The 26,171-nt window shown below is 40.6% G+C and overlaps 3 protein-coding genes across 4 annotated transcripts in view; 1 reads left to right on the forward strand and 2 right to left on the reverse strand.

The window, feature by feature from the left end:
• Positions 1 to 17,370, reverse strand: part of LOC133512674 (obscurin-like protein 1) — a 34,213-nt gene extending 16,843 nt beyond the window's left edge. The window contains 7 exon segments of the mRNA XM_061842506.1: positions 7,853 to 8,128; positions 8,241 to 8,507; positions 8,584 to 8,895; positions 8,983 to 9,243; positions 9,424 to 9,693; positions 12,699 to 13,819; positions 17,152 to 17,370. Coding sequence (XP_061698490.1) covers positions 7,853 to 8,128; positions 8,241 to 8,507; positions 8,584 to 8,895; positions 8,983 to 9,243; positions 9,424 to 9,693; positions 12,699 to 13,713 — 2,401 coding nt within the window. The 5' untranslated portion in view covers positions 13,714 to 13,819; positions 17,152 to 17,370.
• LOC133512673 (obscurin-like protein 1) lies at positions 1,362 to 7,094 on the reverse strand. Its single transcript, XM_061842505.1, has 6 exons — positions 6,942 to 7,094; positions 6,447 to 6,722; positions 5,865 to 6,155; positions 5,452 to 5,721; positions 5,283 to 5,357; positions 1,362 to 1,888 (listed from the first exon to the last, which is right to left on the reverse strand). The coding sequence occupies exons 1-6, from the start codon at positions 6,982 to 6,984 to the stop codon at positions 1,569 to 1,571; spliced, it is 1,275 nt and encodes a 424-aa protein (XP_061698489.1). The 5' UTR covers positions 6,985 to 7,094; the 3' UTR covers positions 1,362 to 1,568.
• A 6,192-nt stretch (positions 17,371 to 23,562) lies between the features above and the next one.
• col18a1a (collagen type XVIII alpha 1 chain a) overlaps positions 23,563 to 26,171 on the forward strand; it is a 71,340-nt gene continuing 68,731 nt past the window's right edge. For both annotated transcript variants that reach the window (XM_061841653.1, XM_061841654.1), the window contains exons 1-2: positions 23,563 to 23,803; positions 23,885 to 23,958. In XM_061841653.1, the coding sequence (XP_061697637.1) occupies positions 23,799 to 23,803; positions 23,885 to 23,958 (79 nt within the window). In that variant the 5' untranslated portion in view covers positions 23,563 to 23,798. The remainder of the gene's footprint in view (positions 23,804 to 23,884; positions 23,959 to 26,171) is intronic.

Here is a 26,171-nt window from a genome sequence, read left to right on the forward strand (position 1 = left end):
TTTGCAAAAGAGTTCAGCCTCATCTTTAATCCATGAAACCTGGGCAACTGAGTCCGATACCTCACACTGGAGAATAATCGGAGAACCTGCTGCAATAATCCTGTGTTTTTCAGAATGCGGGATTGGCGCAATATGTGGCAGTTGGCCTAAGAGTAAACAACAATGTAAATTTTGAGTATCCTGACAGATTGTCATACTTGGAGACAGCCAAGATAGTTGAAAGTTTACTGCTAATAGAAAACAGAAGAAAATGATTCAATGTGCGGTAAATAACAAAAGAAGAGGGTAAGAGAGAGTAAATCGATCACCTTTTACGTCCACTTTGAATGTGACGTTGTCGTCAGATGTTGCACATTCATACTTTCCACTGTGTGTGGTTTCAGCTGAAGGGATCAAAAGTGTTCTTCTTAGACCGTCTGTTTGGATCTCCAAATTGTTTTGTTGTTGTAGTTTGAGCCCATCTTTGTACCAGTCAACTACAGAATCCTGAGAGACCTCACAGCTGAGGACAATGGTGCAGCCCTCTTGGAAGGTCTTGTTCCTGTCAGCCTCTTGAAGCTCTGAGAACTTCGTGGGAAGCGCTATATGTATAAGACATTTTAAAAAAAAGGGACTCTCTTAATACATGAATAAACATGTATTAAGCATTCAAGCATCTTTGTTATCAAAAAAATATTTCAAGATCTAAATGAAGCCAAAAGCAAATAATAGAAACAGCAATTGGATGAAGAGGCCTAATAAATTAAAAAGAGAGTAAAAAAGATGGCTTTTTGTCTCATTTGACAATTGTGCATTTTAAAAAGAATCTGCCGCCACAACAGATGTGGCACATGTTTGCACTGCTCATCCATGGAAAATGTCAATGAGAAACGCTATGATGAAGTATTCAAGGTAAGAATGAATGAATGAATGTCCCATACGCCACAACAACGTGGCCCTGCGCCACTGCTAAAACATTTTATACATTTGGAAATAATGTGGCATTCCATACAAATTTTATTTGCTTACATTTATTTGATCAAAACTTATTTTGTATTGACTGATTACCTCTCCCTTTACATCTGTTTTCCAGGAACAGGAAGAATGTTCAAGGTCAGTTTGACCCATTCATCAAAAGTATCCGAAACAACAACACAAACAATTAACATTTGTTTCTCAGTATCAATATTTGTAGTGGATTAAATTGTTAGTCCACTACAATCAATACAGCAACATAATATGAGGGTTAAGTCGCAAGCATTTTTGGACACATGCCGTTGAGTAGGACACTTCTCAAAATAAAAATATGAATGTATAAGTAGAAGGGAGAATTATCTGAGATTTTGTTGTATCAAATATGTGTTCATCAAAATATACCACAGCAAGGGAACACAGAATGTACAGCATTATTCAGTTCCAGTAGTAGTTATACCTTGTTTTTGTTTGTTTTACATGCACAAAAACCTGTAAAATTGTTCAACAAGTTGAGGAGAGCCCATTTTCAAAGAGTAGTAAACCAAGTTAGGTAAGAAAATGGATTAAGAACATTTTGTAAGTTGGTTGGAAACATGGACACCTTCCTGTTTTAGTTAGTTGGGAATGCACAACAAGGTAAAACTCTTGCGAGCGTCACCTTTCACTTCCACAGTGAACTGGATGTTGTCGTCCTTCGACTCGCAACGGTATACACCGGAATGAGCCAGCTCGGTGGATGGAATAACTAGTCTTCTCAAATTATCCCTTGACTGGATGTCTATATCGGTTTGAGGAAGGAGCCTTGTTCCATCATGGTACCATGTGACTTTTCCTGTGGGATCCGACAACTCGCACTGGAGAGTAATGGGGCAGCCTGCCGTGACTGTTTGTTTCTGCTCAGCCTCTGTTACAGCTGAAAATGTCTGAAGTGGAACTAAAGGATAGAATGCAAAATCCAGTTAGTTTTGAAAACTTACTTACGAACCAAATATCTCAAAATACAATCATTGAAAGAATGCTTTTTTTGGCAGTGCATGGCAATAAAAGGTAAAAAAATGTCGCAAGCTGTCTCTTTGAGACATTTAATTCTCTCTGCAGACAGACAGATAACTACAGAATGCATTTTTTTTAAACTTGTAATAGCCACTAATCCTGGATGAAGGCACATACAGTACACCTATCCTTGTAAAGCAACTGTGTATCTCACTATTCTCTTTAGTTCGTGTCCACCATCCATCTTTAGCTTTAAATGGATTCAATTGTGGCAAAATCACTGACAAGTATAGAGTTGCCCATGTCCAATGTTTGAAAGAGGTGAGTCAGTAACTCGATCTGTCATCATCCACACCACCATATATTTTATCTCATCAAGATCAAGATTCCGGGATGTTATTACATTGCGCGAACGCAAGACAGCTACAGTATATAAAGTTAATGATGTAATGAAAAGGATAGCAAGAAACATGTCGGTTAATTGGAATGCCAATTCAAAAGGGCGAGCAATCAAGCTCAATATAGATAGAAGCTTTTTGGATTCAGGGACATCCAATCAACGGAAGAGGACTGTCTTTTTTATCCTCATTTGCTCAATCAATGTTTTCAATCAGTGGTTACTGGAGGTTGGCCATTTGCACAAGATATTCTTAAGGGAATGGACAAGAATGTCAAAGGGTTTTAAGGGAAGACGGGGTAAAAAGCAGTAAGGAAAAGCACAAAGACAAAGGTTTCACAGTGCAGGGGAAGGTTTAAGAAAAGAATAATTAAAGTACTTTGTCCAAGTTATACCACACTTGAGTGATAATCTTGATGTAAATTGCAAATGTTCAGTAAATTCCATTAGCACACACTATCCCGACAAGAACTGCTTGTCACCTTTAACGTCCACTCGAAATGGCATTGCATCATCTGTTGTCTCACAGCTGTAAACCTCTGCACTGGATAGCACATCCGAATGCAAAGCCAGCTCTCTTGCGGACTCATCTACCGGTATATTTTGGCAAGCCTTTTCGATGAGTAGTATTCCATCCTCGTAAGGAGTGACTACTTCATCTGGAGGGGATCGTTCACATGGTAGCACTATGGGTAGCGCTTTAGGGTCATCCATTTCCGCAGAATTGATCTTCTCAGTCTGACATGGTGTTGAAATTGTCACAGGTGGAGCTGGGGATGTTTTGAGGTACATTGAGAGAAAATTGCATCACTATTACTGATTCACAAAACAGTGGAGCAAATTAACATTTTGTATTTAAAATAACTCAGAAATTTCTGAATCCAAACTCCATTTTACAGACTTTTACTGAGCTTCAAAATCTATAATTATGATTGATCTTTCAGCAGATTACATTTGCATTTTACATTGCCCAAATGTTATTTTTGTTTCAATTAAGTAAATACATCATCGTTACAATGTTAATGATCCCTACCAAATATCTGATTGTGCTCTTTTTCTTTGCTGATGCTAACCATTTAAATCACCTTCAACAGCCACCTTATTTGCAGTGACATTGCTGTGACTGCCACATGTCCTTGAGGGATAGCTCTCTTCTGACTGGAAACTTGTCTCATCGAAACAGGCAGAACCTGAAAACTGCACAGGCGATCCTTGCCCTGAAAACTGCATCGACGATCCTTGCCCAGAGATCAGAGTGACGTACACTTGGGCCTTTGCAGCCTCCGGATTGTGCTGACAAGCCGTCTGGACTGTTGTTTCCATCATGGACTCACATTGTTGGGTAGTCACAGCCTGCTCTGTTGGACGGTTGTTACCCAGTCCAACAAACGGAGGATGAAAATTTGAATTTTCCTTTAGTAGGTCATGTTCTGGATGTTGAGAGTCATTCAGTTCCATTGATAAACAAGATGTAGTATCAGGCCTATCACTCTTTGCCGAGGAGACAGTTGATGATGTTGTTGATTTGTAAATTGTCTGTCTGGAATTGGGACTGTCATTTGAAATTAGTATCTTATTCTGGATGCAATTGAGAAGATTATTTTTCAGGAAGTCTCGAATAACTGTGGAATTGTGGGGCTCCTCTGGTCCTCCTGTGGTGGATTGCAATGAACTGAAAGACTTCTCCTTGTAGGGACTCTTTACAGTGTTGCAAAGCCTGTCTAATTTGACTGATACAGTCTCTATGCGGTTGGTAAAGTGCTTTGACTGCGGGGTGGAAGTCTTTTGGATGTCCCCTAGGTCTGACGACGGAGCAGTTGGTGCTGAGCTATGGCGCTCTTGTAACTGAGCGGATACAGTCTTGAGACTACATTCCTCTGATTCAACATTTGTACTCTGGAAGGAATCAAAAACCTCTGATGGGACAGATGTCTGCAAGGAAGTCATAAACTGTTCAGTAACATTAGGGTTTTTTGTCTTCTGTATATGGGAAAACAGTTCCTCACCTTGGGATTCTGTGAGATGTTTAGTGGGATAGTATGGGTCAGGTTTCATGATACAGGGCTTAATTGGAATGCAGTCAGATGGAGATTTGACATATATGCTTTTTTGTTGATAATTTAGCTCAGTTTTGTTTTTCGTTAAAATCCTGTCAGTCATGTATTCATTAGTTGACTGAGGAGTTGTCTTGTGTGTGCAATGTTCTTCATTTGTTTGAGAATTTTTCCTCCCTCCGCTGGAGATAGCAGACTTGTGATTTGAGGGAATGTACTCATCATCAGTCGAGATGGTCTTCTCTTGTTCAGAGGAAAACCTTGGCCGTGTAGCTACAAGCAGAAAAGTTTTCAGAGGTTGTTGGTCTCAATGGTTCTTCTCACAACAGAATTTAATCGAGGTCATTGTGGGTTAGGATGGAGTTATGAGATAATTCATTGCAAAGACAAACAAGATAGTCGACCAGATTTGGTCTGAAATTGAGCTCTTATAGTTCCACTTACAAAATTGCAAATAAATTACAAGAAATTACCTTACTCGTTTTAAGATGCACATTGCATTGCTTTCATAAGAGTTCCTTGTCCTTGCAACCGGGCAAAGTTTGAGAGGATCAGGTGATGTTTTATGTACTGCATGGAATGATCTTAAAGAGTTGAAAGCAGCATTTAAAGAGCAAAGATGTCTGTTACTGTGAAAAATGAAGGGACCAAACAACAAGTATGTTAGTTTGAGCAACTGCTCGAGTAACGATCTCCATTTTTTTTCCCAAGAACGCAGACAACAGAATGGAATATAATATGGAGGCCAAAATGGTAAAAAGCATTTTTCAGATCAAACGGGCAGGTGCCTCAGCTGATCGAGCCAAAACTACAACACCACCATTGTTAGTGGCATGTATGGGCTGGGTTAAAATGGAAGACTGAGCTCAAATATATTAAATCACCTTTGACATCCGCAGTTATTTGGGCAGATGCATCAGACATCTCACCAATCTCACCACCATAATGACACTGTTCTGCTGTTTGGACAAAGCCAAAGAGAAAAAAATGAACAGGGTGTCATATCTCCCAACCTGAAACAAACTATTCCAAATATGACATGGGGAAAAACACCTTTTATGTCCACATTTAACTGTGCGTCAGCAGATGTTTCACAGCTGAAACTCGCAACACTAGACAAATCAATTGTGACCGGTGGTGGCAAGGCTTTGGTGTAGCTCTCAGGTTCAAAAACAGTTTCCATTTTTGGGTAGATTGGAGTTCCATCTTTGTACCAACAAGCTTTGGCAATGGGATTTGAAATCTCAAATTGTTGCACAATTGGGAGGCGGTCTTCAGCATATTTGGCCCTTTCAACTTCTGGCCCATATGTCACAGCTGACACTACGGACAATCATTAAGGGTGGGGGGTACAAAAAGTGGCACATTAACTTTGCACAACAATAACAAACACAAATCGAGAACGCATACTAAAGTTGGTTAGTCATATACAAAATCGAAACGAATGAAAAAAAAGATAAAATCACCTTGAGTGTTTACAACTAATGGAGCAAGATCATCTGCAGTTGCACAGTAGTATGCGCCAGCGTTTGATGGATTCCTTGGTTCAATTACAAGTGTCTTCTTTATGTCTTCTATTCCAACGTCTTGTTCTGTGTTTGATACTGTAGCTTTAACCTTTTGAAGGGACACCTCTGCCTTCCGTAGGCAATGACTCTCAGGGTCTGAAATTTGACGTGTTGGTTTGAAGGAGCAGGGTGCCTCAAGAGATCGGGTCTCCACAAACTTCCGTGAGGGTGATGATGTCGCAGATGGAGCTAAAGGTGATGACTCAAATCATAATTGAGGATAAACTGTACACATCCATACTCTGATTAAGTGATGGAAGTTAAACTATTCAATGATCTCTAATTGTTAATAAATAAGGCCAAGAAGAAAATGAATACACGAGAATTTGTGTTAGCAGGTCGAAATTCGTTTGTCAACACTTCAAGAAAAAGTTACAGAACAATAAAAACAACATTTGACACAAGTGAGAAACACAATGTTAGTTGGTCACAGTTTACAGACAGCTTCCGGAATTGCTTTTGGATTCAATCGATGTATACCTGTCATATCCACAATGAAGCGAACAGTCTCATCTGATGTTTCACAGTGGTATTGCCCTGCATGCACAAGCTCTGCAGAAGGGATAATGAGTCGTCTCAAAGAGCCATTACTCTGTATGTCCTGCTCTTTGTTTGGGAAGAGCTTTACGCCATCTTTAAACCACTGCGCAGGCAATGTGGAGTCTGTGACCTCACATTCCAGCACCAAAGGTTCGCCCATTTCAAAGGACTTGGCTCTCTTAACATCAAAGTTATTGGAGGGCATCGTCGGTTTGGCTGGTATTAGAAATTCAGAAAGCCAAATGAGTACAGTACTTTGAAAAAGTAACTTTCAGTATTCAATGGCTTTGGAGATTTTGTAGTGCACCACTAGCGTTAAAGAAACTCCGAATGGAGAGATCATACAAACTACATGAGGTTGTAGCAGGGGTTATCAGTGGTATCTTGAAATAAGGGCTGACATTAAAATATTTACGCAGAAGACAAAAAAGTCACCTTTTATCTCGACTTGAAAGTACACAGTGTCATCCTTTGTCATACATTGGTACACACCAGAGTGGTGCAGCTCTGCAGATTGAACAACTAAAGTCCTTGTGGTTCCATCCAACTGGATTTCAAATTTTGAGCTTGAAACAAGCTGTGTTCCATCCTTGTACCAGCAAACATGGGCTTCGGGATCAGAAATCCCACACTGGAGTACAAGCGGATTTCCCACTTCAATTGATTTGGTCGTCATGTCTTCAGAAAGTGGGGAGAACTTCACCGGTGGAGCTACAGATATAATTCAATATCCACTGTCAAAATTAAGCCAACTGTAGAGATCTGTTATCCATTAGTTAAACCTGACACCTTACAGGACCTAAATTACTTACATTTTTCTAATAGACTCAAATAAATGGTCAAAGTTAAACAACTGCGTACACATGATAGAGTTAGTTGCTTTGCATAGGAGTACATTTTTATATTGCTTCATATCAAATCACCTTTTATGTTCACATTAAATGTGACGGTGTCACCCTTTGCCTTGCAGCAGTACAACCCAGAGTGGTAAAAGTCAGCTGAAGGGATAACCAACTTCCTCACCAGTCCATCCATTTGAATATTTACTCCACTTTGCGGGAAGAGCCTTGAGCCATCTTTGTACCAGTGCACCTGGGCATCATGGTCTGACAGCTCACAACGTAAAAGAATAGGGGAGCCAACACAGACGGTTTTGTTCCTCGCTGCTTCAGGAATTGCTGAAAACCTTACAGATGGGGCTATAGATATGTAGATACAGTTATATATTACTTATTTTTCATAAGGAAAGCTTTAAAAGAGGATACAAATGGGTCATCTTACACAATTTCAACATTTCGAAAAAAAAAAAAAAAGACTACCACTTGATGATAATAAGTCACACTTACCTTCAACTTCCACATTGAACCTTATGACATCATCAATGGCGTCGCAGCAATACACTCCTGAGTGTGAGAACTCTGCTGACTGGATGACAATCCTCCTCATGTTACCCTCTGACTGGATGTGAAGACCATCTGTTGTCTGTAATTCCACCCCATTCTTGTACCAGTGCACTGGAGCCGCGGGGTCCGAGACCTCGCAATAGAGCACGATAGGGTTCCCAATTTCAACAAATTTGTTTCGATCCATTTCAGACAGCAGTGAAAATTTGACGAGAGGGGCTGTAGATTTGAGAAAATCCAAGATCATAGTGATTAAAATGGAGGAATACTTGTGTTTATGTTTATGTAGTACAAGACAATACTCATATCGCTACGGTGATGAGAAACTCACCTTGAATATAGAGTGCAGCTGAATCTCGTATCCCGTATGCAATAAATGTTATTTCAGCTCCGTTTTCGGTGTCTCGAACCCCTTGGATCCGAAGAGATTGGTGTGTTCTTGAGCGACGCATAGAAAAACGCTCATCATCCTGAAGCTGTGTGCCATTTAGAAACCACGAGCCGATAACAGACGCAGATAATTCAATGGTAAAGACTGCATCTTGTCCTTCTGGAACCAGAGCATCTTGTAAGGGGGTTTGTATCCTGGCTACTGGAACTGAAGAATAAAATAATGAGAAATAACATGAGAAATAATCAACCATGGCAATGATTCATTGGTGAACTGAACTTACCCAAGTGCACTGCTCTTGGGAACTCCACATTGTTGCTCTTTCCATATTTGTTGACACTACAAATACGGAATCGATAATCGGCCTCGCAAGGCACACTATCACCGAGGATTTCCACCGAGGTGGCCGAGTCCGTGGTCAGGCACTGTAACCACTCCTGTGAACCCGTGCCAACTTCCTGTCGTTCTAATACATAACCGGACGGAGGGTTCTTGCGTGAGTCCTGGGCTGGAGTCCACGAAAGAAGTGCTGCATTTGCCCGCTCTGTATTAATCTGCACTCCCACTGGACAACTCGGAGGACAATGTTTGGCCGCTGAAAGAAAATTATTTCGATAAATTTTGACAAGGTTGTGATAATCGTAAACTTTGTGTTGCGATACAGTCATTTACTAAACCCTACCCTTGACTCTGAGCTGAGAGGAAGTCTTGGATCTTCCCACAAAGAAGGTCACAAATCCTGAGTCTTGGGGCATCGTGTTGACGAAAACCAGAATATGAGTTCGACCAAAAGACTTTAGGATTGTCTGATGCGTTTCACATAGCTCTATGCCATCTTTGTACCAGTGTATGTCCATTTCCTCTTTTTCCACTTCAACACAAAAGGCAGCATTTTCACCTTCCAAAACATCAACTTTCCTTGGAAGTTTCCGCATAATTGGACCTAAAGAGGTAGAGTTTGACAACCAAAACCAGAAAAAAATACTTAAACAAAAAACATTTTTTTAACGTTTAGGAGGAAATGTAGGATTCAGACAAAATCAAAATTTGACTGAATATTTTTTTTAAAAACTCTAATTCCCATGTTTTACAGTATTTCATATGTGAAGTAACTGAGAGTTACCTTTCACTGCTACCTCAGCGATGCTTCGTCCACCATCAGGCATTTCACACAGATAAATCCCGTCGTCGTCTACTCCAATGTCACGGATCGTGAGTCTGCGTTTTGTTCCCCACTCTTCCATTCCATATTTAGCTCCTGGCTGTAGTCGTCGATCCTCCAGGTACCATGTGATTGGGACAGAGTCTTCTGGTACTTCACACTCAAGAACAGCCAAGTCCTGCTCCCATACCTCCAGGTCGATGAGGGGTTGTTTGAACCGCACTGGTGGCTCTGGAACCAGGAGTAGAAAAGTACATTTTGGTTTAAACCAAAGTTGCCATTGCAAGATTTTTTCCGTGTGTAAACTATTTTGCCTCTACCCTTGTTAATCATGCCAAAAAAACTGACCACGAAATTGTCAAATATTGAAACAAAATTTGTTGTATAAAATTCTTGTTTGGCAAACAAAATGATAAAAATCATGAGAAAAGTGTCTGATTTGGATATGAAATTTTAAAAAAAATCATGAAATTACTGGATCATTGGATAGGAAATACAGTAAAGTTTTAGTCACCAACACCACTAAGCCATAGGAAACAATTGTAAATTAAATTATGGGGACTGCACTTATGAACCACTGCACAGATCTCTTTGTTTACCTTTTGTAAGGATGGCCACCGAAATTGATTCTTTTGTCAACACTACCGAATACCGATTAATATAAAATTCAATTTGACAATGTTTCGATATCTGAATGTTTCCTTGTGATTGTGTGGGCAGCGGAAGTGGATAAATCTTCCGATTTCCATGCTGCACATGAACACAGCAATAACAGCATCATGACATCGCTCACACCGATTCACTCATGTTCACATCAAATCAAAATGGATCCACTACCAAATAACGAAGTGGGAGAATTGGACTCGTGAGAGACACAGCACAATTCATATAGAGCAAACTAATAATCCACACGATGGCAGATCAGTGGCGATGTTAAACCATGGCAGAAGCAGAAGAGTGGAGCATACTGATCATTCTTCTTTGTAGATGGGGGTAAGTTGGATGGCACCATCATCATAATTAGCAATAAGCATCATAATGACCAAACTAGCTGTGCGGTCGATGTATCGGACAGGTGGAGTCCTCTGAATTAACAGCAATCCATGGGTGGTGGTAAACATCCTGGAGAGCTGGCAGGATTGCAGCATACTTGTTCAAGAGGGTGTGTTTTGTGGGGTACAGCAGATTCCAGAAGGCTGTTCAGCACGGAGCTTAGCCAAAGTCATACTAAACCTATACCAGAAGCAGGACTACCTCGTTTTTAAACGTTTCTATTTGGTTGGGATTTTGTGTCGTAAAATCACACGTTAATCAGATTCGGTAACGAAAGAAAATTATAGGTTGATGACACGTGATTTTTTTTTCATTTTATGAAGTTTGAAGTCATTCTTTCAATTGCTCTTGCACTCAGTTTGACCATCAAAATCAAATGCTCAGATGCAGCATACATCAAGCAGACACCACATCACATTTTCTTATCAACTACCAAGAAACACTGGCATTTTTCTACCAAAGAGTCAAGGCTTCAGTCTCACATTTCCTTATGATTTAAATTGACTTCGGGGTCTAACATTTTGGAAAATGTTTGACATAAAAAAATCCTTAATTCTTATCTCTTTCATTTTATCACATCATTTTTTTTAATCCAGTTAATTTTATTACTGTGATGCTCCCCTATCCAGTGAGGTGGTCTATTTTGATATAACGTACCCTTTTGGTATTCCAGAGTATGGAGATTGAGGAAATTGAGTCCAAAAATTGGGTGTAAAGTCTAGCATTCATATGAAATTGTCTTTAGTAAATCTATAAAACTAGAAACTAAAAAGCGAAAACAGCGAAGAGGTCATACCTGCTTTGTAATCCAGTGGCTGTTAAATTGAAAAAAAAAGTGAAGATTTACGAATGACCAAATGATTTATTAACACTCATGAAGTACAAAAAATTGGTACCGTCACATTCAGTGTCATTTAATAGTATGTGACTCCTAATTTATCTTGGCTCCCAGTAACAACTCATGTCATCGACAAAACAAAGAGGGTATTTTTTTTTAAATACATTTGCTCGTGGTGCGTCCTTTACGTATAGACCTTGCACAGCTATGTGAGAATCAAGAATCAACCCACCCCAAGGTAATCATGTGGTCCCTTCTTCGGGGCCTCACCAGATGGTAATTTTTCAGAAATAATATCACTGTTGGAATTTACCTCATGATCTCAGTGTACCTTCTTGGACATATGTCACTGACATCACTCTCGCATCAAATGGAAGGAAATCCTATCCAAGGACATGCAACATGAACACCAACACTCAACTGCAACCAAAAAAAAAACCACGCTTGTACACACACATGCTCACACATGCAAACCTAGTTTCCAACACACTCGCACACACAAGCACACTCCCTACACCGTCAAAACTCTTTCAGACTTAAGTCGGCAATTTAAGGATACTTGTTAAGCTTGGCTAAAATCAGAAAGACTGTGAACCTGAGACTCAACTTGGATGAGACTGGAACTACATAACCAGACTCGCCTGTTTACATTAGGAAACATTTCCATTTCCATTTACTTTTTTTGTTGTTGTTTTTTTAAAGTTGTTTTTATGTGTTGCGATCCTGGCAAGTCACCTGTATACCATGATGCAGAGTGCAGAGACCACCTCATGAAGCAAGTATCATAGAGGGGGTCTTCAAATTATTTGCATTCAATTATTATGTTTTCCATCAAATGGGTGAAAAGAGAACAGCAACATACGAGGTTTGCAACTCAGAGATAGGAGACACAAGACCTATGGTAATCAAGTCGGATTCCATCTGACATTTTAAAACCATCAAAGGCATGTAAATTACATCAAATCCATGGTTTAGCCAACTGATAGCTGGTCAAATATTAAGCTTCATGATATGGTTGCCAGTTTACCTGAGAAGACATCAAAGTCATGTATGATACAACGTGTTATTTGAGAACCATTAAAAATACAATATGACGGTGAATATGTTATATGCTGGTTCAGATAGCAGTACTATGCAGTATGTTACAAAGCAAGATTGTAAAACCTCATTTAAGAATTGCATAACCCAATTAATGACTTGGAATTTAATGGTGATCTGTGTGGACTTCTTTGAGCATAAACACAAGAAGTTGGGACGAGCCTTGAAACTCGAGAGTTAAGACGAGACTTACTTATGACCTGCATAAAGGTGACTTACTCCCAACTCTGACAGTGTCTTGACTTACCCTTTACTGAGAGGTGTACAGCGCTGAGGGTTTGGCCTGCTGTATTTGAGGCAGCACAGACATAGACACCATTATCCTTCTGCTTACAGTACAGAACCTTGAGTGTAAAGTATCCTTCTCGATCCTCATATAACAAATACCGCCTTCCAGACAGTATCAGCCTTCCATCTTTTTTCCAAATGATCTCTGGTTTGGGTTTTCCCGTCACAAAACAACGGAATTTTGCATGTTTACCCTCTGTTACTGCAAACATTTTCACTCTTGTCGACCTGGTTGTCGGCTGGTCTTTGTTTTGGTTGGGCATCTGCCTGCTAATCCTATGTTTTCCTTGGTGAGGTTTTCTGTGTCCGTTGGTGTAGCCGTTACGGTTTGAGTCTTCCTCACGTCCGGGTCCCGCATCGACGAGCAACACAGCTCCCGCCAAGGCTTCACCAAACTCGTTTCTTGCCTTGCATGTGTACACGCCGCCGTCTGGTGCACGTGTCTTGAAGATCTTTAACTGGAACCATCCTCCATCCTGGTAACTCACACTGAAGTGAGTGCTTTCAAATATTTCACTGAGCTTTCTGCCGTCCTTCTCCCAGGTCACGTCTGGTCTTGGACTTCCCCAGAGCTTACAGGAGAAGACCGCATCTTCTCCACGGCCTGCTCGAGTGGAGAGAGGTTTGATGAGGAATCGCGGTTTGTTCTCCTCTCTTAACTCCAGCTCTTGTGCCTCCCCTTCAACCTTCAGTGTGGCTGCTGCATACGTTTCACCGATACTGTTTTTTGCTTTGCACATATACTGACCACTATCCTCGATAGTAACAGCTGTTATGATCAGATTGTAAATGTTCCCATCCTCAAAGACACGGTATCGTCCTTGTGGGTCGATCTTCTCATTGTTCCTCTCCCATATGACTGCTGGTCTGGGATCTCCACCAATCTGACACTTTAGGACTGCATCGGCTCCGTTCTGTACCCCCACCGGCCTGGGGTATGCCAGGAAGCGTGGTGCGCCACCGAATACGTCCATCTTTGCTTTGCTCCGTCAGCCTAGTTTGGACTTAAACGGTTTGAGTGAGCCAAACTTGGCAGTTTTCACAGGGGCCGGGGCAGTCCCAGTTCTTCAATGGAAAATTCTAAAAAACATAAAATATATATATGTTTGATGAAGAAATTACACTTGAAAAAATACACATCAAATAGGAAAATATTTCTTGTTGAATCATAACACTCCAGTGGTTTCCCTGAAGATCTCCAACCAAATTTAAAGTTGACAACCCTTCTCTGAATCACTTATCCTCAAGAGGGTCACCGGTATGCTGGAGCTTTTCCCATGCAAAATTTTGGTGAGAGGTGGGGTTTACCCTCAACTGGTCGCAAGCCGATTGCGGGGCACTTATACTGTTGTCAAAAACATTCACACTCATGTTTACCCAGATGAAAAATTTACTTTTAAATTTGTTGTACACCAATACTTGGGTCTCTGGTCTGGTCTAAAAAACAACTACCAAGTAAATCTGCTTCTGCAATATGTCTGTGCGTGCGGTTATTTGTTTCTCAAATTATGCACTACTCTTTGTCAATAGCATCTCTCACTTGAAAAATATGTGCCCCTAACACCGACTTCCCCAAACCATTACTAAACTCAGACAAACCACACTGTCTAAACCAATTTTAGCAAAAGGTAAGCAGAGCTGTATTGATTTTAGTTGGATCCATGCAATGGTCTTCGCTAGCCACCTACTACTACTTCTACTTCCCAAGGATTTTGACCAAAATAAATGCCTAGTTATAAACATATTCCAGTATTCTGAACAGAAGCCAATGAGTTGTTTTTTATGTTCTCTCCCCTGCTTTAGCTTCACGTGCCTTCCAATCTGCAGCTGACAACGATACCAGATTTATCATTGCTATTTAAAGCAGTAGTAGTAAAACAAGCTGTAGTCCATTTGATAGTAGGGCTCCATCGCTGTTGCATATAGTTAGAGAGATGATGCTATTGCATCTCTCCGATATCCCTCTTTCTTCTCTTTCAAGATTACACTTGGCACTTCCCATTTTTTCCTACATATGCCACTGTTAGTGTGGAAATGAGATTTTATGTTACATTTATGACGAGTGACTGGTGTGTAATGTATATCAATCATTGAATGAGGTGACTTTGAGTACCTTGAAGGTGGCAAATGAAGCCTACTTTGTATTATTAAGGAGTATAAATTCATGTTTCCCAACCTTCATTAAGCATATTGGAATTGAGAATCACTGGTATAATTGCGATGCTTGGGTTTACTGTTAAATGAGTATTACAAACCGACAAGTTATTAAGACCCCCTACTTCAGCCCCGTGTGTGTTTCAGCACAAGCGGATGGTATGAATATTAGGGTTAATTGAATTAGAGCTGTCTGCATGACAGAAAAACACAAGCTGGTAGTGCGATGGGGGGGACGGGGGGGGGGGGTGTTGCTCAGGCTCACTGCAACGGCAGCCACAACACGCAGCGAGTACAGCTGGCGCTGTATTTCAGTGGGAAAGTACTTAATATAGTGGAACCTAAATAAAGATCCGCAAGAGAGTGTGTGTCAGATATCACAAAGAAGCTTCTGAAACACACGTGCTCACACAAACACGGGAGCCATTTTGCTGTGTACCCACCCAAGAGACCTTGCAGTCAAAATATGCCACGCCTCCGGCATACCCTTCATTGTCAACGTGGTTTGAAAATTTTACTCGTACGATATGGCTATCATCGTTGGGGTCAAAGCACCAGGCACATGTTTTGCAAGTGCATGTCTTATTGTGAAAATGTACCTTTTATGGGTACTGAACATGAACTCTACAAAACTCATTCAGTTGTAGAAAGTTAGAAAAGAAAAATCCCACTGATCAACACAAACTAGGGTGGACAACACTGTCAGTGTGGTATGGATGAAAAGTCTCAAGGACCAATGCCCAAAATTTCACACATCGTGCTCCATTTTGGTCTGAAGCAAACATCTTTCTATTCTATTCTATAACTTGTACTCTGATGAATATGAAACTCTGATGCAAGGAAACTCACCCAAATGAGCCCCAATTGGAAGCAGGAACCAGACATCAGCAGTTTGACTAATCGACACATCATTTGGTAGACAGTTGTACAGTAACTGGACACTGGAAAAAACCCTCAAGGATTCATGGCCAAAATTCCATAATCTTCCTCCATTTTCATTTGAAGTGGCCATGTTGGCCAAAGTCCGGGGATCGCACTTGGATTAACAATCAATCGACTGACTGGCGACCAGTTCAGGGTGTAGTCGGCCTTTCACCTGAAGTTAGCAGGGATTAGGCTACGGTACTCCCGTGATCCTTGTGAGGATAAGCATCTTGAAAAATGGCTAGATGGAATCAGAAGCAGGTATTAATGAAAAATGGTTGAACCTAAATTACAAAAGTGTGTACGTTATTTTTTGACTAGCTGTCTGTGATCCACCCCAGATATGTCCCCGAGCCACTTTTCAATCGCCGATTTTAAGAATTCGCCATGAAAAATTAGGTATGAGGGCCAGTTCAATGTTGCTAGCACAGCCTTAGTTAGGGTCTGAAATTAGTTCCATCGATGGATAGAAAATCCTGCGCACTAATACAAAAAGATGCATGAAAAAGACCGAAAGACCCATGCCAGAATTGTCCTCCTACTACGTTAGCATGTCATGTGAGTACAGAGTGTGTTATAACTAGGAGCAGGAAACAACTTCTAATCGCAAAGCAAGAACTTTGTATTTCAAACATGTACTTTATGTATTGTTTAGGAAAATGAAATCTCTTTGTATTTCATTGTTATTATTGGTTTATTGAAAAACAGTGTTTTTATTAAAAAAGTCTGCCATGGACATTCTTAGGGTACTGACTGGACAATTTTTTTAGAGAACCAAAACAGTTCAGCTGCCATTAATTCAATTGTCTAAGGATGAAAAATTGATGAATGAAAATATTGTTAGGCAAACTTTGCCACGGAAAGCTTGTCCATGTGAGCATAAATACTTCTTAGTACATAGTTCATGTTTCAAGAAGGGCATGTGGAAGGCAACACGTGACACTTTAAAACTGGTTACACTAACTTACTAAGGAAAGTCCAACATTTTCACACTTGTAAGCATGACTTGTTTCTGTGAGAAAATTGGCTTCTGCGTCATCAAGTATCTTCAATGACTCAACTGTAACAGACTTGAAAGCAAACTTAAAGTTTTACTAAAGTGTACTTTTTATTGTTTGTTTACGTGATACATTTCAGTGAAGATTAGCATCGTAGGCTCCTCTCAAATTTCAGAGACAAAATGTCACAGTGCGGACTTTGCATTGTAAGTGTCATCAATATTCCCGCTGGTGGTTGAAAGGGAGCAGATTAACGCGTATGTTTACATGTCTGATTTAATTGAAATGGCCCCTGCCCCTCGTGAATCTGTGCAGTGTACCCCTCAGATGACCTACCTCACTTCAGTTGCCAATGACGACCGTCAACATACATTCCGCCGTCGCAATCGGTCTTTGCGTGAAGAAGCAGTACCGCGGGTCTCCTGAAGGCCTAGTAATGTCCCCAGTCCACTTCAAATTCATGTTTTCCTCCAAACTCGGGCCGTTCTATTTAAGCACATGTTTGAAGCTTTCTATTTGGTTTAAACCAACTTCAGGCTCCTCGGCGGTCTCAGCTTCAGAATGGTTCCCCCCCCCCAACCCCCCTATCTCTGCGGCGTTCAGCCCTTCGACACCCCAAGTGTCATTGTTCGTGGAATACTGTTAAATGCTTTTGCAGCTGCTGCCGCCCCCTAAAAATACTGGCAGCCTCGATGACAGCAAGGGGAGATAAGTACGGCACTTTCATTCACTTGCCAGCGTGGGCTAAAGATAGCGCAGGTGGCCAGTACACAGAAGACTGCTTTGCTAATGTGAGGCTTTGCGTTGAAAATACAGTACATGGAGAAGGAAAACCTTCCGGTCTTTTGCAGATGTATTTGAAAGATATGCAAGCTTTGTGGTCGTGTTTGGTGGCTCATACATACTTATTTCATAAATATCCGGTCTTTATTATAACCCCTCGATACTCTTTTCATCTGAGAAGTCTTGCTTAGAGTAAGTCCGTGAGTTTCTTTCGGCTTGTCTGGTTAGGGGTCACCACAGCGTAACATTTCAGATGAACGCTCATATTTGTTTGGCACAGTTTTTAAACGCCGGATGACCTTCCTGACGCATCCCCTCTTGGGGAGTAGAGGCCCCAGTGAGAGACGAACTCACGACCCGTGGTTTACTAAACCAATGCTCTAACCACTGAACTATGGGGTCTCCATGTTGCTTCCGTATTAAAATAAAGATTCAGGAATGTTGTCAAGTTTGGTCAACGTATAGGCATGTGAAGAAACTTGACTTGACACCTCACAGAATGACACCAAGCGTAGTGCTGGATTTGCGCTCGTCAAATAGAAAAATAGAAGCAAAATAGAGTCCTAACTCTCACAAGAGCCGATGGATGAGGCAAAATCAATAAGAGACTTTAGGAAAACATCCTTTGATAGCAAAAGAACCATTTGGAGTGTCTTAAAGAGGAAAGAAATTCATGTTGAATAGGTATACCAAAAAAGAAAGAAAAAAAAGGAAGAAAAACAGCAGTTGACAGAAGCAATGTGGGAGCTATAACCAGAAAATGCCAACAACTCATTTGGAAGAACCGTAGGAAAGTCAAGACGGAACTTGGCAACAAGTATCCAGATGACCTTACAAGATTCTGTCACAAGGTTTTATGGACTGATGAGCCAAAAATGATGAATGAGCCCGTTGGGCATCGATGGGTTCTTCAGGGATGGGCTCATCATTAATCTTCCCTGAAGAAAAAGAAAACAAAAAGCATGATGGCCGTGGTAAAGTGAACACGGAAGTTTTTTTTCTCTTCTCAACATTTTGTCTGCCGACTATCCAAATAGAGGAGTTTGTCAGGGGTATGAAGAGGGAAGTTTTATACTCCCCGTGGCTATCTCCAGACCTAAACCCTATAGAGCATGCATTTTATCTGCCAAAGAGGGACTCAAATCTCTTGTATTGTACTTTTGCTCAAGTCAGAAAATGGTCTTTACAAATAATGCTCATCTAACTCAGGTATCAGATCAACACCTAAAATGAAAGCTAAAATATAATTTTTTTTTGTCTTGTACTAATCTTCTGTTGAAGTCTAAATGTTTTCAGGTAAAACTAAAGGAATTTGCATCACTGTCCTAATAATACTGGTCAGTATATGTGGGGGACATGATGTTAGGTAAACCATACACACAAAAGAACAACTCACTGCAGTGCATGACATTTTTGTTTGTTTGTTTTTTTGCGTTGCAAATTGGAAGAATTTGATGCCTTGCAGTAATGAGCAGGACAGCCAGCTAGCACATGGAACTGTTTGTGGCTGTTGTTGGCTGCCGAGTCCCTTCAGCTGTTTAGTGGCTCCACACAACCTCCTGGCTGATTTCAGCTGTTGGACGTAATCTGATATAACTCAGACCCATGGAGCTACTTATGAAATGCTTGGTGAATGTGAAGATTTATTAAATATGAGCTTATGAAACTGTATTTTGTTTACTTATGAGAGGTTATTTGACTGTTTGTGCAACCTACTGAATTCTATTAAATGTTTCAATTGACCTTCATCAAAATAATTGTTGGAAAATGTTTTATTTACATTTATTGCTCTTTGTTAAGCTGTATAACAACTCAAGCCATTTTCATAACTGAAAAAATACAAAGGATTTTGAAATACATGTTTTTATTGTTAAATTAGTTGTCTTACTTGTCTACTATACCTACTTCGGATTAGTGCGCATTTGAACGAGCAATGGAATTTGAAGTTTTAACCCAATACAACTGACTTTTTTGTTTCCAAGGAGAAAAGTTCAAGCTCATGAACTGGCCAAAAATAGCAGCCTCGAGCCAAATGTCGCACTTCCTGATTGATTTGCTGCCTGGGCCTTTAAGATGCTATTCACATGTCCTGTTATGACATTTTGACAGGATTTCATACAAAACGGTAGCTTTAAATTTCCAGGGAGCACTTCGAAGTGACATGTTTAGTACAGAAGAACTTAACTAAATTAAAGTACTGTAAATACAATCACATATGTATTTATCTATTGTGACTGGCTGACATGCATTGCTTCCACGAACAACAGGGCTGCAAGCAGAGAGGTGCTAGTTTCCAAAAGCACAGTCAGTGTTGTCAACTTGGAAAGTTCTCCAGACCTTCTAAAAACTTGTTTTTAAAAAATAACTTGGAAACAAACACATGAGCAGAATCATTTTGACATAGTTATGTAGATGACAAAAAAATGAATCCGGTGGAAGGGAATCACAGAATCAATTGGACTGAACATTTCCAAAGACACATTTTAAACACGATTGCACGGTGGCTCAGATGGTGTAGCCTTGGCCTCACTGTTCTGAGGTCCCGGGTCAATCCCGGACTCGCCTGTGTGGAGTTTGCATGTTCTCCCCATGCCTGTCTGGGTTTCCCCGCACATTCCAAAAACATGCAACATAAATTGGACACTCTAAATTGCCCCTAGGTGTGATTGTGACTGCGGCTGTTTGTCTCCATGTTCCTGCGATTGGCTGGCAACCAGTTCAAGGTGTAGCCCGCCTCCTGCCCATTGACAACTGGGATAGGCTCCAGTACTCCCCGCGACGCTCGTGAGGATAAGCGGCTAAGAAAATGGATGGATGGACATTTTAAATGCAGGGATCAGACCTACCAAGCCACCAATCCCTTGCTGTGTCTACCTTCCATCACATGTACAACTAGACTGAAAGAAATGCCAGATTTTTGTGATTCATCACTATCTTGTTGGCCTCTACAGAACATCTCACGGACCACAGTTGTACCACCACTGGTATATGCAATACATGTAGAAGTTCCACCCTGACCTCTGTTCAAGTCACTCTGCTTTTTGTCGACATTTTTACCTTCTCTTCTCCGTGACACTGGAATGTGAGCAAAACTGACAATCCCAGGGATTCGGACATGTTCAGACCTGGAGGCCTGGAAGAAGGCAGCAATGTCGATGCTGCAGGACAGAATCCATGTGGTAAAATCAGTCCCACACGACACTGCTAGATTTATTTGACTTTATTTATTTTACATGACTTGAACAAGGTGATGTGGTTCATGAATTTTCCCACTTTTTTCTCACATGCTGCACAAATAAGCATCTCTCTTTGCTTCTGTCAGCAGAGGTCAAAGAGGAGGGCGGGCAGTCTATTTTCATCATATGTTCTTATGCATCCTTAGCAAATGTTTCATCCATATTCTAGCTATGTTGCTGCCATATTATTTTTGTCCACATAATTTCTGGGGGTCCGGAGATCTTGTGGAAAAACATGCACACAAATACTGAACACCCCACAAGGTGTTTTTCACCACCTTCAACAAATCTTGAAAGTGATAGCAACATTAACCTCTGGTGGCCATCTTGTGTTAGTGCAGCATTTTCTTAAAAAAAGAAACGAGGTCTATTTTCTTCTGAAAAATGAAACAGGTTTTTCATCTTAGCATGCTTGAAAATTCTTCAATTCTTTGATGTTCATGGTGAAAATAAATATATTTAATTTAAATTTCCTTAACACACCACCATTTAAACTCATTCAGTAGCACCTTCTGGAAAGCTAGAAAAAAAAAAAACATTTGAAGAATATGATTTATTCGAAGAAGAAGAAGAAAATGTGTTTATTTATATTGAGATGGGAATTTGAGTGGCCTCATTTATATTTCTCTTGCTTCCATGCAAAATAAAGCAAATATCTATAAGCCTTTTACTCAAGACTCTCTCGTGAGCACAAGGAGGTTAATGACAATGGAAACCCAGCCTGAATGACAAAGATTTTCCGTTGTGTGTGTGTGTGTGTGGGGGGGGGGACGTGTATACACAGCGCGTGTACTTTTACCCCCCACAGTTCACACCCACCCCAGCCAATGACAACGAAGAACACAAACCATGTTAGTTTATATTCATATCACCAACGACGTGTAATGTAACTGGATAACAATTATAGACGTAACTGTATGAATAATGAAGATCATCAGAATAATTTATCTATAATTTCTCGCTTCTTCAAAGATAATGTATATAGATGGATAGACAGAATAAATGTAAATGCAATAATAATAGTCACATTCTCCCCGTGCAAAGTCTCATTCTCCAATTTTTACAATCGTAACAAATTGCTATTCATACGAAATGACTACAGAAATTCCATTTTCTAGTTTCAATTTATAATTTTGCAGTGGTAGTGTCCTTGGTCGCGCCTACCTGCCGTCTTGAGCATATATTTAACTGGAGCCTTTTTATATTTTTTCCTGGTTTTGAAAACAAAGCAAAAATCATATTGCGAAGCCCCTGTCAATCATCAGTCAACCAATCAGGAAGCTGCACAGCTTTTGCTCACGTGACGCAGCAGAGCAAAATAACTGAAATTATCCTTTAGAGTGGAAATCAAAATGTCTTGGAGTTTTAAAATGCACCAGAAAAGAGGTTTGATAATAAGTCTGACAAATTTAAATGAATAATAAAAGCTGTGGAGCGTTGGCCCAACAGTTCTGAGGACCAAGGTTCAAATCCCGACCCCGCACGTGTGAAGTTTGCCTGTTCTCCACGTGCCTGAGTGGGTTTTGTCCGGGCTCTCTGGTTTCCTCCCACATCCCCAAAACATCCATTCAACGGAGTTGTTTCGCTTGTTACGTGTACCCAAACGCGACCCAAAACCGAGTGAAGTGCTGACTTTTTGGACAAAACAAGTTCATGTCCATGGGCTACCTGCATACTGGGACAAGTTATTGTCACTAAGTAACTGGTTATTGTGCAAAATAGCCATTTATGGACTTACAGTATATAGACGGGAATGGCCTACTAAACACAGAAAAGCCAAAGTGTGCGCTTGGATTTGGTTTTAATCACACCCAAAACATCTGATTAACTGAAATGGCTAATAGGTGTTTTTTTCCCATGTCTTCAAAATGATGTCTATACACTTCTCAGCCTGGGTTTTCAACATTCATCTTCAAACATATTTAATGTACACAGTATTTACTTACCCATCCATTGATTTTCTTAGCCGCTTATCCTCACGAGGGTCGCGGGGAGTGCCGGAGCCTTTCCCAACTGTCAACGGGCAGGAGGCGTGGTACACCGTGAACTGGTTGCCAGCCAATCACAGGGAACATCGAGGCAAACAGTGACACTCACACCCAGGGGCAATTTAGAGTGTCCAGTTAATGTTGCAAGTTTTTGGGACGTGGGAGGAAACTGGAGTGCTGGGAGAAAATCCACGGAGGCACGGGGAGAACATGCAAACTCAAACCTCAGAACAGTGAGGCCAACGCTTTACCAACTGAGCCACTGTGCCGCCGATTTAGTAACAAATGAGTGAATTAATTTTACATGGCTTTTAATACCATGACTTATTTCTCATCCAAAAATTAAAACCTGAGTAATATTTAGAATATATGCCCATTCCTTTTTACTTTTCCCTCAAAATATAGCAACTTTATACTGGTAAGACTACACTCGACTAGAATTATGACTTAACAACAACAACAACAGAATATTTAGTGGCAATCTAACATTTTTCGTCTCTTTTATTTTTATTTTTACATGAAGTGTCCTATGTTTCAATCTGTACTTGTTTTCCTTTTAGGAGTCTAATCAGTCCGTCCATTTTAGCACACTTTTTTTTTTCTTTAAAAGCAGAAGATTTAGACTTATTGCAACAAGCATCTGTACTTCTACTCAAGTCCAAATGGTGTGGACCCTATCCACTTGGGAAATATGAAATTGCGACGCACTGTCTCCAGAAGAAGAAGGGGGAAGTGGGGGTAAGACACACCTACGAGCCCAGCTGCAGTCAATGGTTCCTCCTCCTCCTCTAGGACCTGGCGGAAGTCCCCGGTGGGCGCTGAGAGCCGCTCACCAGCCCGGCCGGCCCCACACACTGCTCACTTCTTGCAGCTTCTGTGAGTGCAATCAGCTGGAGGAGCGACGCCGGCCGGGAACGAGTGGACAAAAGTCCATCTTGCTTCTTCTTGGCTCGAGTGCGGCACAAGAAAGATTACGATGAGGTACAGCACGTTTTTTTCCTTTTTTCCTCTTTCCTTTTTTAGAGCTCCCCCCCCCCCCTTTTTTTTTTTTTTTCCTTGCAGGTGTACCTCAGGGTTGGGGCGGTTTTTGTGCTGCGTTTTCGTCTTTGCAAGCCAGGCTGCAATGCAATGGACAGGTAAGAAATACAGTCAGACTTATACCACTTGTTTTGTGTATTGTTACAAGTAAACAAGTGCGCCCCCCCCCACACACAAGATTTCATTGTTAATGAAAGATAATGAAATCCTTGCATACTCCACTTTGTACTTTTGTGTAATATAGTGGCTATCTTTTAATGAGATAGATAGATAGATAGATAGATAGATAGATAGATAGATAGATAGATAGATAGATAGATAGATAGATAGATAGATAGATAGATAGATAGATAGATAGATAGATAGATATAGATAGATAGATAGATAGATAGATAGATATGAGATGGCATGGCCCTTTCAGTATTGATTCAGTATGGGTTATGTAGCAAAGTTCCCAATTCCCATGTAAATTATGATATGAGATATTTATGGGGTATGAGTCCATTTGTTTCTATATGTAGTGTTGATTTACAGCGTTTTTTTTTAGCATGCTAATTTGTGTTGTTTGCGCAGACTGCAGAGTATATACATCAGCAATTGGTGTCTTTTGTTGATGTCATGCAGCTATTGGGGGAGTATATCTGACATGTGTCTGTAGGCTCATTGGCACATATTCAATACAAATTTTGACCTATGTTTGTAAAAGTGCTGAATGCGAGCTGAGGATTTCCTGTCTTTTCTATTGATGCTAATGTGATGCATCAGATTTGTGCCACTTGAGAGTTTGAAGACAGCCTATACAGTATTGCAGATTCCATGTATTACAAAGTTATAATCGTAGATTTGTTCAAGCCCAGTTTTTCCACTACTTGTCTTGTCTCAATATGACCACAAAATGTTGCTCATTGTGTTTTTTTTTTTTTTACCTGAACCACAGGCTTCCTACGCCTTGCATTGAAACAAATGAAGGCACACAAAGTATTAATGAATGAAAGAACTCTCTTTGTAGTTGAATAATTAATCGGCGGTTTGCACTTAATCTCACCAATGTTTTGTTGCGCTGACAGTTGATAGGCAAACGAAATTGAGAGGATCTTTATTAATATTTCATTGATAAGGGATCAGAGCCCTCAGGCTTATGAGGGAAGACAGAAAAATGACTGAGTCTTGGTTGAGTTCGGTCTGACTTTTAGACCTTCATTGATTTACCGCATAAATGCATATTATTGTAAAAGCCAGAACAGGGTAATAAATCCGGAATCCTATTTTACGATCCGATTGCTGTATGGACTTCTTTGAGATTCAGAGGGGAATTTACATCAATCATTTGTGACTTGTGGGGCTGGTGGATGTTGGAGGTCTTCCAGAACATAGCTGATGGACATCTTGAAAAGTTCCATTTGCTTCAAATTTATTTCTGATGCGAGCAGTGGTGCGTCGGTGGAACCTTGTAAAACTTCCTTTTTGATTGTCTTCGGGAATATTTACCTACTTCCCGTAGCACTTTATGAGCGATTGTCAAGCTTCAAAAGTATCAGTCGGAACTGGACTGTTCTGAATGTCCAGTTGCGATTGATTCAGTGCCCTGAGAATTAAATGACACGGATCAATGAGGCCACCATCTTCAAAAGTTAACTTTACATCTCGCATTATTTAGCCAAATTTGAGTTATGGGCAGTCATAAATTGGATTAAATTTCTTTGCGGTTCGCTGTATTGTATGCAGACATGATTTCAGTGGGTCAGGTACTTTGTGACAAAGCGAGACTGTTCTTGCCTTTGGCCAGTCATCATCAACTCATCACAATGTTGGGTCTTCTATGTTTAGGCACCCACCAGTGATCCAACACATAGACAACATGACCTAGTGTCCAACGTGCGTGCGTTCCAAATCCTTCCATTCTGTCCTGGGCCGCAGTGCTGTTGACTGCATGTGAAATGCTTGAATTAGGGTCTAATTCATTCCCAGTCCCCGGCTGGGTCAGGAATCCCTATTGTCATGTGATCTTTGACATGCACCCAGCAGTGGTTTTGCCTGAAGGGTAGCAGGATGAGGAAAAGGGGTGGGGGGGGGTGGGTGTAGGGCGTAGAGCTTGTAAGGGGACACCCCGCTGTGCCATTTAATGGCTGAATTAGATGCCACATTAAAAATCACAGTTGGCTTTGGGGGTCTCCTATTTGACCCGCAAGCACACAGGAGACCCATCCTATGGAACACCAAAACAGCCTTTTTTCTATTCAATTAAAAATCAAATGAAAAATGAAAATAAACAACAGTATAATTGCATCTCATTTCCCGAATGGAAAATGAT

The sequence above is a fragment of the Syngnathoides biaculeatus genome, chromosome 14, assembly GCF_019802595.1.
Source record: "Syngnathoides biaculeatus isolate LvHL_M chromosome 14, ASM1980259v1, whole genome shotgun sequence".
Taxonomy (NCBI): domain Eukaryota; kingdom Metazoa; phylum Chordata; class Actinopteri; order Syngnathiformes; family Syngnathidae; genus Syngnathoides; species Syngnathoides biaculeatus.

Coding starts and splice junctions, on each gene's coding strand:
- LOC133512673 (XM_061842505.1), bottom strand. CDS start 6,984: ATGACAAAGGATGACACTGTGTACTTTCAAGTCGAGATAAAAG. Junction 5,722..5,864: donor ATTAGTTGTAAACACTCAAG/GTGATTTTATCT, acceptor GATTGTCCGTAG/TGTCAGCTGTGACATATGGG. Junction 1,889..5,282: donor AATAACTGCGGATGTCAAAG/GTGATTTAATAT, acceptor TCTATCCTTTAG/TTCCACTTCAGACATTTTCA.